Source organism: Scyliorhinus torazame, chromosome 9 (assembly GCF_047496885.1).
Source record: "Scyliorhinus torazame isolate Kashiwa2021f chromosome 9, sScyTor2.1, whole genome shotgun sequence".
Taxonomy (NCBI): Eukaryota; Metazoa; Chordata; class Chondrichthyes; order Carcharhiniformes; family Scyliorhinidae; genus Scyliorhinus; species Scyliorhinus torazame.
This window is the reverse complement of record NC_092715.1, coordinates 271,464,280-271,476,668: the sequence shown is the minus strand read 5'-3', so window position 1 is coordinate 271,476,668 and position 12,389 is coordinate 271,464,280. Positions and strand designations below refer to the sequence as shown.

General features: G+C 44.3%; 1 protein-coding gene across 8 annotated transcripts in view; it reads right to left on the bottom strand.

The window, feature by feature from the left end:
- cntln (centlein, centrosomal protein) overlaps positions 1 to 12,389 on the bottom strand; it is a 725,020-nt gene that overhangs the window by 697,747 nt on the left and 14,884 nt on the right. For all 8 annotated transcript variants that reach the window (XM_072517511.1, XM_072517513.1, XM_072517506.1 and 5 more), the window contains exon 3: positions 7,778 to 7,866. In XM_072517511.1, the coding sequence (XP_072373612.1) occupies positions 7,778 to 7,866 (89 nt within the window). The remainder of the gene's footprint in view (positions 1 to 7,777; positions 7,867 to 12,389) is intronic.

Below are 12,389 nucleotides of genomic sequence, written 5' to 3'. Positions count from 1 at the left end.
GTGAGGCATAGGCGACGGGTCCTAGACGATCGTGCCTTTCCTGCAGGCGTACGGCCGAAAGGGTTCGGTCTGTGGTCGCTACCTCTATCGCGTATGGGGAGTGGGGATCTGGGGCTTGCAAAGCGGGGGCTGTGCTCAGGGCGCGTTTCAATGCATCCACGGCATCCGTGTGCTGTGGAGGCCATTTCCATGGGGCCTGTTTCTTTAGTAACTCGGAAAGTGGGGCTGCTTTTGTGGCGAAGCCATCTATATGGTTCCCGACAATATCCAACCAGTCCTAGAAATGACCAGAGTTCTGTAACGTTTTGGGGCAAGGGCAAATTTACAATGGAATCAATGCGTTTTATCTCACGCTTCCCATGCGTGATGACTGTACCTAAATATGTGACCTTTTCCTGAAGGATTTGGGCTTTCTTGGGGTTAATTTTGCACCCAATCATTGTAAGTTCTAATAATTCAGAAAGAAGCGAGATGTGCTCGGCCTTGGTGTCAGTCTGTAGGAGCAAGTCGTCCACATACTGAACAAGGCAGTCGGTGCGGGAAAACTTCGATAATCTGTTTGCCAATTGTCTGTGGAAAATAGAGGGGGAGTTGTGGAAGCCACGTCCACGTGTCCTGCTGTCCCTGGAAGGTAAATGCAAATTGATACTGGCATGATTTGTCCAGTGGTATGGACCAAAAGCCATTACTGATGTCTAATACTGAAAACATTTTTGAGGAGTCCTGTCTCAACATGCTCTCAGGCAACGGTGGGGGCTGCTACGGGAGTCACTTTGTTCAATTCTCTGTAGTCAATGGTCAGTCACCATGATCCATCGGGTTTTCTTACTGGCCAAATCGGGGCATTATTTGTCGATGCACGGCTTGATTCAATAAACTTTGAATTACCTTGGCTATCTCTGCCTCGGCTTGCTGGGGGAAGCCAAAATGTTTCTGGGGCTTGGAATCGGGACCCGTAATGTTTACTACACCTGGGACTTTGCCGCAGTCGTGCTTGTGCTGGGCAAATGCTGTCTTATGTCTTTGCAAGACCTCTCTAACCGCTTTGTCTGTGGTAATGGTTTGTGGATCAAACCAGTACTCTCCTACGGAGCTGATTCCATGGGCATAATCTCCTACTGTGAGCGTGGCATGGGCTCGCGCTGCACTAGCCATTTTCCATATGCATCGGTTGGCTGGGTCGAATGAAAGGTTGTGTGCGCTCATGAAATCGATGCCTAGGGTGTGTTCTGCTGCCTGGGGCAAGTCTACTAAAACAACCGAATGTTTAGTCCTAATATTACCGAGCTGTACATCCACAGGAGCTGTGATGTGTCTCTGCTAGAGGTGACCTGTAAAGCCACGAAGGGTAATGGTATCCGTAGTGGGCCATGTCTCTTTCTGGAACATGATGGAGGAATTTAACGTGGTTTGCGACCCTCCTGTGTCCCAAAGGAACTCTACGGGTGTCCCCGGACTGTGCCTGCGACTACCGGTCTTCCAGACTTATCCCAAAGGGTATCGCACACCCAAGTTGGGGTGCCCGAACACCGTCAATCAGTGCCATTCATGGCCAAATTATCTGGTCAGGCGCTAATGCTGTGAATGGGTCGGGTATTGTTTCTGGGGTGGGGGTTTGAGTGCGGATTCCTTTGCTGCTTCGGGGGGGGCTTGACATTCTCGGGCGCAATGTGCGCAATTATAGCATTCCTGTGTCTTGGGATGTTGCGCTGTACCTCTGCCTTCATTTACCCATGCGGGGTCATGGTGTGCCCTTACTGGATTCATTGTGGCGTCTACTCTCTCATGCTCTGTCTTTTTCTGTAGACTGTGCCCAAGCTCTGCACAATCGTTTCGGAACCCACACTTCATTGTGTGCTGGGTCTGAGGGGTCGTAACTGGTGCATGCCTTCTGTCCTGCCTCTGTGGCATTGGATACTAACGTACGGATCCATTTGGCCGTATTGTCTGCTGATAAGGGCGCGGGCTAACTCACCAAATACCGCAGTGAAATGGATCCAAAGGGGTCCAGCAAACGCTGTTGGATGCTCTCCCTGTCTCTAAACCCATTTTGAACTGATAGCAGGGTTTGCAACCGTGCAATTTGCTGCCTGCATTTGGCATGGTCCACCGAACTCTGTCTCTGTTCCGTGGTAGAACTGTGGATTGCTCGGAGGGCTGCCTTTAAATCATCGCATTATATCTTTAACAGCTGTACCTGATTCTGTCTCTTCTCGTACCATTACAGCACGTTGTGTGTCCTGGTAGGCCTTATCGTATTGGATTTGGAAACGACTAAGGTGGGCGAGACAGGTTTGATATGCCCTCTTGACATCATCCATTTCCTTGTCCTTCGCTGCTAACTGCTCCTGTAGCTGTACATTTAATCTCTCGCTTTCACTTAATTCTCCTTCTCCTCTAGTTGCTTGCGGAGCGTCCTCACGACCTCCTCTGTGTCTCGCAATTGTGCCAGACAGGCCACGATTGCCATCGGCTTACGAACCTTTTGTCACACTTTTCTTATGGATCTCGGTCAGGCTGTCCCACCAAGTCTGTCCTATGCTGCCAGGACTGGTCTCTTCATTCGCGCAAAACTCAGGCCATAGGGGCCATCCTTTCCCCTTTAGGTATTTCCTGATCTCTTCTTCCCATACGGGACACTATTCTGATCTATTGGTCGCTGCGACCTCGGGCTCTTGTGGATGCATAAGGCGTTCCATTGCCTTCCTGGCCATCCCTACAAATACTTCTGTTTCTTACCGGAAATTTGGAACAAGGGGGAATAAAGCGGTGGTGCAAACATGGGTACGGCTTCAGCTATTTTCCGGTTTATGCAACTCCCGAAGGTTCCATGCAACAAAATCTATCGAGTTTACCTTATATCCCTTTGTTAGTACGCATGCAAATTACACACTTCCGAATTCTGGAGGTTTGATCGATACTGGTTGCGCTTGAGGTTTCTTTCACTTTGCCAATTTGGATTCTAATTCAAATGTTTTTGTGGCATCTCTTGGAGTGACACGGTCACTTCTGGGTCAGGTCCCATCAGATGTCGCCAATAACTGTTGTGCTTTCTTTCTACTTGGTCTTTTCTGTGGCTCTGTTCAAATTATGGCAATCAGTGAATTTGCCTTTCTTTCTATGCTATCAATGTCTGAATGCTCAGAGTCGCCAGGTATCGAATGATACCACCACAAGTTTCAACCCGCTATCGATCAAAGAGCCAAATACCAGTTAGTTAGTTCAAGGTCAAGGGTACTTTATTTACACACAATTAGTCATGCAACATAAACACTACTAGTTAACTACACCTATCAACTAAGACAACCTGTACTTAACTTCGGGCACCCGGCTTAGGTTAGAAAACAGTGGCCGCTGTTCAATTCTGGATCTCTCGGGTTCGAAGGAGTAACTGCTGCTCAGCTGGGCTCATCCGTCTGGTAGCGGGCGTTGAACTTGGACTCGTTTCTGGTGTTTCTGCGATTGGTGATGACCGTGACCGGGGTACCAAGGCCAAAAGAGAGCGAACATATGGCGAACTCTTCTTCTTATACTCAAGGGGTTTTCGCGCTCTTTTGGGCGATACTTCGATTTGGGTGATCCTTGATCACTCCGTTCGATTCCTTAACCAATAAGTGGGCGGGGATCTGGATGACTGGGCGTGTCCCAAGCAGTCACTGACCCCGTTGTTTGCGTTTCCCTTGAACAGTGAGTGGCGCCGAAATGTCTAGGACGGTCCCGGTTGCTTGAGTTCCAGTCCTTTGTTTTGGGGAAGATGGGCCATCAAATGCTAATCGGCCTGATTAACATGCTAATGGGACGGAGTTTTGATACCGTCTGGACTTTTGCTGACAAATATGCATTACAGACTCTGAGCCTGCCTAATTCTTGGCTTGTCCATTTTACCCACCAGGCTTTGCGAGTTTCTCTGTACCTAGTTAGAAGTGGCCATCCCAAATGGCTCCAGATTTTACCTCCCATCCGCATCCAGAGCCACATGGTCACTCGCGGTAAGATTCTCCTCAGTGTCTAAAACAGGAAATACTAGAATATTTGATTCAATGTAAAATAATATACAGAAAGGAAAATGGAGAAGAAAAGAAAAACAAAATTATGAGAGATTAAAAGAAATTATATAAAAATAAGAAATAGAAATGGAAAATCTATATTGTTAAAAATTTCCTCATATTAATTACAATCTTAAGAATTGAACTTCACACTTGTAAAACTAACTTGTCCTGGCCAGAGAAGTCACTTGGCAATGAATAAAACTTAGCGCACCATTGAAAATTCACTTTCTGTTGAATGCAACCTCTTGATAACAGCATTTAACTGCAATGTGGTGACAGCAGAAGTTTCTGTCCAATTTCCCCTTTAGTTATGAGGAGTGCTGCTAGATGCACCATTAATACTCGTAAAATTTCAGGCCAATGCCTTGTATATTTGACCTATGTCGTGCTGCAATACAGAACATGGCATCTCACCGACTAGAATTGTGCTTCCGGCAAGGGTGCCAAAATCACAAGCCAGAATCGTCTGGGTTCTCCAACACCAGGCTAATAACAAATGTCAGGCTGCACTATAGCAAGAAAGTAAAGATAGGTATGTAGATCCAAAGAACAAAACCGGATCGAGTACATTGATTCACGTCAACCCCTGAATACTGGTCTATTATTATAATTTAATCACTTTAAATCATATTATCTACATATTTAAATGAAACAACTCAAAATTAATACAAGGAGACTACAAGATAACATTCAATCTTTACCAAAAAGTGATCAAATTACTACTCTACATTCAAGAGTGCAGGATCATTGGCGACGCATTTACCCTGGAATTGAGTAACATTGTCCTGCAATTGTCCTTTACATGACTTCTATTTTAATTGCAAACACATTAGTAACTTCAATGGAAAAATATTAGGCAATGCAGAATTTCTCATTGCCAGGGCATCTGTCACTTCAATGATACTTTAGATGTATCACATGCATTACAAATATATATATATATATAAAAAACAGGCCAAAATGCTGGAGGGAGTTGGTCCCCTCCCCCCTCGTCAATACCTACAGCCAACTATCACAGTGGTAGTGTGGCCCTCGCTACCAACTCACTCCTTGCTCATTCCTTCACACTTCTGATACTTCGCCCAGCTTCAAGCACCTCGTATTATTCCAGGCAATGACCAAACCTAATTGGCACAAATGGCTTGGCCATCTCTTGCCAAGTGTGGCTGATCCATGTTAAGTTCTATTGAACTTTAGTGTTTTCTGCCAAAGCTTCCCCAGGATCTGATGGCTTCTTACTCCACTAACAATCACCTCGTTAAACATAACAATAATAGCAAAATACCGCAGATGTTGGAAATATGAAATAAAAATAGAAACTGCTGGGAAAACTCAGCAGGTCTCATAGGATCTGCGGAGTCAACATTTTGAGCCCAATAACATCTTCATCTTTAGTCCAGAATAGATGTTAATAGCACTGTCTGAAAGCAAAATGGCATTATATGTTAATAGCAGAGACAGGGTCAGCATTGTCGGAAAACAAAAACATGAGAAGAAGTTATGGAGGGGGAATTGCTAAATGGAGGACAAAGTCCATGGTCTGAAATTGCTGAACTCAAATGTTGAGTCCAGAACACTGCAAATGTGACAATAAACTGTTGCTTCTCCAGCTTGCTTTGGGCTTCACTGGGCACCATAGTAGACCGAGGACAGAGATGCAAGCATGAGAGCAAGATGGTGAATTGAAATGGCAAGTGACTGGAAGGTCGGGGTCATACTTGCTGTCTAAGTGAAAGTGCTCCGCAAAGCAGTCACCCAGTCTGCACTTTGTCTCCCCAATGTAGAGGAGAGCACATTGTGAGCAGCGAATACAATGGACTAAATTGGAACAAGCACAAGTAAATCGCTGCTTCACTTAGAAAGAATGTTTGGGGCCTTGGATGATGAGGAGCAAGGAGCCAAAGGGGAAGGTACTACACCTCATGCAATTGCATGGGAAGGTGCAGTGGGAAGGGCATGAGGTATTAGGGGTGAGAAAGGAGTGGGCCAGGGTTTCATGGATGCAACAGTCCTTATGGAATGCTGGCAGTGGAGGTGAGGGGAAAGATGTGTTTGGTGGTGACATCATGCTGGATTGGCAGAAATGGGAAAAGATGATCCTGAAATTAGAGGCTGGTGGGGTAAAAGGTGAGGATAAGGGGAACCCTAACGGGGTTCTGGGAGGGAGGGGGAAAGGGCGAGGGCAGAAGTATGGGAAATGGGTCAGACACGGTTGAGGGCCCCGTCAACCACAGTGGGGTGTGAGGAGCTAGAATCCTCATCGGAAGGAGAAGGAAGACATGTCAGAAGCACTGTTGTGGAAGGCAGCATCATCAGAACAGATGTGACAGAGACAGAGAAACTGGGAGACTAGGATGGAGTCCTTACCGGAAACAGGGTGTGATGAGGTGCAGTCGAGGTAACTGTGGGAGTCACGGGCTTGCAATGTTAACCTTGTTAAACACCTTTGCTTTGCGTCTTCAACCATTCCCTCTAATAAGTACTAACATGTGGACTTCTTGTCACAAAGGTACAGCGATCTTGTCAGTAATACTCCCCACTTCCCCTTGCTGATCAAAACAAACTTCAGTTCCTCTCCTTAATCCGAAATCTCCACTTCTCATGCTCCTTCACCGATCTATTGCCATACCCCATCTGAACTTCACATGCACAAGATTTACATCAGCACACTTATGCCTTTTTCCACTAAACTACTACATAACTTCCCTCCTGACTTCTCACAATAAACAATATTGTAAAAGGCCTCCTATTCTCAGGCTGTATGTCTCTCAAACCACCTAACTGCACATCTTTGGACTGTGGGAGGAAACCGGAGCACCCGGAGGAAACCCACGCAGGCACGGGGGGGAACATGCAGACTCCGCAGTCACCCAAGGCTGGGATCAACCCCAGGTCCCTGGCGCTGTGAGGCCGCAGTGCTAACCACTGTGCTACCATGTCACCCTTATGAACAGGGAGGGAGAAAGAAAACTCCACAGAACGGCTTCCCAAACATTAAAGATGTTAATTATAATTACAGCTGTCCATTTTACACAACGATTTTCATATACACATAATCCTCAAGATGTGATATTTTTGTGCGATATGCAGATATGGAGGGAGACTTCCCATTAGCACTGAACACATTTTAAAATTAAGTATCTGCTCAGCAACAACCTTACAGAATATCAAACAAATCCCACTTTGCAGGCCAGCTGCATTTTCTTTGGTAGTCAGCCAATCACCCAAGAAATGATCTACAAGCTAAGCTACCATTTCCTGATTTTTTTTTTACCCTTCTTTCCATGTTAATGAAGCAATTTGTTGTTTGGGTCGACATGGAAGATTTCATAACTTACTCATTCCCTTTTATCAGATCCATGTTTCTCCAATCATGCTCATCATTCTCCATCTCTGTAAAACTGCTGCCTTAATCAGTCTGAAGCATCAAGCTGGCGTCATCTTCCATGATCATTTTTGTAAATTTATCATTCATGCTCCTCAATGCATCTTTCTTACAATGGCATCAACAGGCTTTCTGCTCCCCTCCAGATCCCTTACCAAAACTGTCTCATAACTTCAATGAATCTGCATTTTCATTCATATTGCCCCATAGTGACAGAGTGGACGGTTCTCCAAAATTCAACCTCTGCTACCTTAAGGACCGATGTACATGCACACCAAGGTCCCTCTGATCCTTCACACCATGTGCTTTTAAAATTTTAACAGCAAAACTAAACTTCACTCACCTCTCGAGAACCAAACTGATGGCCTGTGTTAGATCAGGGTTTGCTACCTGCAGACGCTTCCACAAGGACCACACAAATTCTTTGTCAGCCTGCACAGAAATTGTAGGAGTTAGTACCGTCACAAGCATTTACAAAACTGTTCTTTAAAAATTTGCAACACTGTTCCAACAGTGGCACAATTAAGCTGTATGATGAATTCCTGATTTTAATATCTAGTGACTGACATAGAATAAAATCGAAGAACAGGGAACGGGTGAAAACGAAGGGACAATTCAATACCGATGTGACTTTGGCATAGCTGAAGAGGTAACACATGGGCAGCATTGTATTTGAGCTGTTCACTCATTCATAGACAAGGTTGAGAGGTGGCCCCATGTTATGCATGGCATTGCACACTGCAACCTGTCTCCTGGTAAAAGGGAATCAAACCTCAGCCACCTGGCAGCACAATCCCAGTTAAAATCAAATATAAAAACTATGGGCTTTGGGCTTTGACAAAGAGACATCCAGACTCGAAACATTAGCTCCCTTCTCTCTCCACTGATGCTGTCAGACCTGCTGAGATTGTCCAGTATTTTCTCTTTTTGTTTCAGATTCCAGCATCTGCAGTACTTTGCTTTTATAAAATATGAATATGCTGGACACGCACAGCAAGGCAGTCAGTATCTGTGAAGAAAATTACAACATTTGCTTGCCTGAGGGGGGAGTGTAATGAACGTTCATCAGATTGATTCCTGGGATGAGCGGGATGTACTAGAGGACAGATGGAGTGGAATGAGCTAATATTCTTTGAAGGTTTGATTGTCCTGTGACAGACAAGGTACTGAGGGCTTGACAAAGTAAATGCTATGGGGTTGTTTCCCCTGGCCCTGAAGTCCAGAACTATGGATCACAATCTTAGGATCAAAGGCTGATTTCGGACTGAGATGAAGACAAATGTCATCACTCAGAGGACTTTTGAATCTTTGGAGTCCCCTACCCCAAAGGGCTCTGGATGTTGAGTATATTCAAATTAATGTCGACAGATTCTTGGGTACTAATGGAATCAAGTCGTATATGGGAAAATAGAATTGATTCAGAAGTTCAGCCATGACAGTAAGGGATAGCAACATTCAGTCAAGTTGATTTACATGTTCTATTTTACAAAAAGAATATTTATGGCACCATTGCTTCATGGCAACTAATAGTTTAAACTACCTTTTGAAAGAAAACATGCATTTGGAGGACATTAATAAATTCCATCTAAATCATTGGAATATAGATTAGAGGGATAATGTCCTACATATTATACCACAGTGAAAACAAATGTATTTTCTTTAATCCTGTGGATAGTTTGCAATAAAGTTTTTTCCAATATTCTAACTCCAAGTGTAGTTACAAATCACTTATATTTAACAAATAGTTGGCTGCTGCATCGAGATCGTAAGGACAAAGTTACTGAATTACAGAGACTGTAATGTGGATAATGTTAGCTCAGATTTCCAGAGAAAAATAAAGGAATGTTTAGAACGTGCATATCTGCATTGAATATGCATTATCACGCAATGAAGGGGGGAATGCTGCACAGGAAACAATTGAACATAAAATTTATAAGACTTCTATGAGAATGACCTTACAAGGTGGAAGAAATTACCCCTGAATGAGCACAGAGGTCATCTGCCCACACATAACAAACTGAAACTATTCTCCATGTAGAATGCTGCTTGAAATGACGATAATTGCGAGGTCAAAGTACCTCTGCTTTGGTACAAATAACAAGGCTGACGTAGTGTGAGGAGAATGACCCCAGTAAAAGGAAAGGAACAGGATACAGACTTTCTTCCAGTGATTGGAATGAAGAGAAAAATGGGGTCGGACTCTGCAAATCATGAAATCTGCATCTCCAAAAATAATGGTACGTAATATTTTTAAAAAGGAACAATGCAGGTGCTGAGTGGCGCGGCATTCAACATGCATCCTGCCTGCTGCAAAGGCGATCAAAACCTCAGCATACAGCAACACAATCCTAGCTTAAAACAAATACAGAAACACAAGATGCTAGAAAAACACAGCATCTGTGAAGAGCCAAGTTATTGGCATTTTAAGTGCATCTCTCTTGTTCTGAAGGTGTGTCATATAAAACATTAATTTATTTCACGGCTGGACATACATGTGTACTGAACTTTTTTGAAGAGAACAGTTTACCTAAACAAAGGATATTGCCTGACAGCAGCTACTATGTTGTATTTGCAAAGGACACAAGCTGCCTTTATGAAAGCAGAGTCTGTGAAGCACAGGGAGGTCACATGATCCAACTAGCGTAAGAAAGATACTAGATCTGATATAGTTAGAGACTGTCACAAGAGCAACAGTCTTGCCCATCTCTTTCTGCTGAAGCCTCTCATCAAAGCTAAACGGTTTGGGATTTTAAAAACCCACCAGAAGACCTCATTGTGACAAACCAAGAGTTCTTAAAACAGAATTCCAAATCAACCTTACCGTCTCCAGTGAGAAACCTCAAGAAGCAGCAGCTACTGTGGACCGGGACCGTTCAACTGTGAACAAATGTATGGCCACTCTACAAATATTTTCTTTCTGACTTTACTTGTTCTTTGGCCAGGTTTGTAATATCTGATGCTCTTGCATACCTTGTGTGTGTGTGTTTGGGGGGGGGGGCAGAGATTGTATGTGTGTTGATTTTGCATTAGTGGATAGTTGGAATATTTGTACATTTTAAACCTGTTGTTCATAGCTCATTCAGCTTTACCAGACTGAGTTTAAGAAACTAATTATGTAAGGAACTTGGCTGGCTCATTTTTTGCACTGAGCCACACATAGTTAAATTATATATTAAATTGCAAAATCATCTCTCCTTTAAATTCCAAATTCTGATTTTAGTTCATTCATTGGATGCGGGCATGCCTAGCTAGGCCAGCATTTATTGCTCATCCCTAGGCACTCTTAAGAGCGTGGGAAGTGTGCTGCCTTCCGGAACCACTATAGTCCATGTTGTTACGCACATATATCTCCAAGAACACGTTTTAATAAACATTTTATGGAGGTATTTTTGGTTTTACAACAACAAAATCAACAATGTACATGACCATAAGACATAGGAGCGGAAGTAAGGCCATTCAGCCCATCGAGTCCACTCCACCATTCAATCATGGCTGATTTCAACTCCATTCAACTGAATTTATAAACATAGTGCAAAAGCCGTCTTCCTGCCTTACATATCCCACCTTTATTCACCCCCTACTCTAAACCAAGCTACCCCCCCCCCCCCACTTCTGCTGACGATTAATTTTCCACAAAGAAGTTGACGAATGGTTGCCACCTTCGGGCAAACCCTAACATTGACCCCCTCAAGGCGAACTTGATTTTCTCCAGACAGAGAAAGCTAGCCACGTCAGATAGCCAGATCTCCGACGTCGGGGGCTTTGAGTCCCTCCAAGCTAATAATATCCGTCTCCGGGCTACCAGGGAAGCGAAGGCCAGAACGTCTGCCTCTTTCTCCTCCTGGATCCCGGATCTTCCGACACCCCAAAAATCGGGGCTCAGTACCACCCTTGTTTCCAACACCGTGGACATGACATCTGCAAAGCCCTGCCAGAATCCTCCAAGCTTTGAACATGACCAGAACATGTGGACATGATTTGCTGGCCCACCCACACACCTTGCACACCTGTCTTCCACCCCAAAGAATCGGCTCGTCCGGGCCATTGTCATGTGAGCCTGGTGAACAACCTTAAACTGCATCATGCTGAGCCTGGCGCATGTTGTGGACGCGTTGACTCTACTCAATTAGATAGACCATCTCTATCTCTCCGCCCAACTCCTCTTCCCACTTGCGCTTCAGCTCCTCCATCTGCGTCCCGTCTGACCCCATGAGTTCCTTGTAGATGTCGGAGACCTTCCCTTCTCCCACCCACACTCTGAAAACAACCCTGTAATGTTGTTGTTGTTTTTTTAATTGGAAGGATTTGGGCATTTCCTTGAAAACTGTACTGTTCTTTTAAAAAAAACTTTACAAGTTCACTTTGGACTGTGAGCAAATGGCCTTTTCCAAGTGACATTACTCCAGCTGGATGGCCAGCAGAGCACCCAAGTAGAGAACTAGTTGTTTACTTGAACTTCAATTGCTGGAGAAAAAAATAAGACAACTGTTTTCAGGCTGACGCGTTCTGGCAATTTTCTAGAAACCACCTGACTGAGATGAGTTTCTGTTTTGAATTTGTTATTTTGACTCAGTTTGGGAATAAACCTAAAGGGAGACGGTGCAACAATTCACCCTCTCCCTGCCTTGACTGAAATTCAGCGTAGTCATCAGCATCTAGCTAGAAAGCTTCAGCTCAGTATAACTCATCTGTATTTGGAAACCAGAGAAGCCGAGATGAGAGAGAACGATCCCAAAGACATTGATTCCACTCGGTTCTCCTCCCCAGCAAAGCTCCTTTGGAAAGAACCTCTGGACAACTACTGTGACCAACAATGCCTTCACACGTAGGAACAAAAGATCAAAGGCATCAGAACTCTTCAACTTGATCCTTTTTCAGAAAGTTTTCCCAATTGGCCAAAGGTTCTTTTTCCTTAACACCAACCTCTGCAGAAACCCCATTTGTTTTACCCTTTG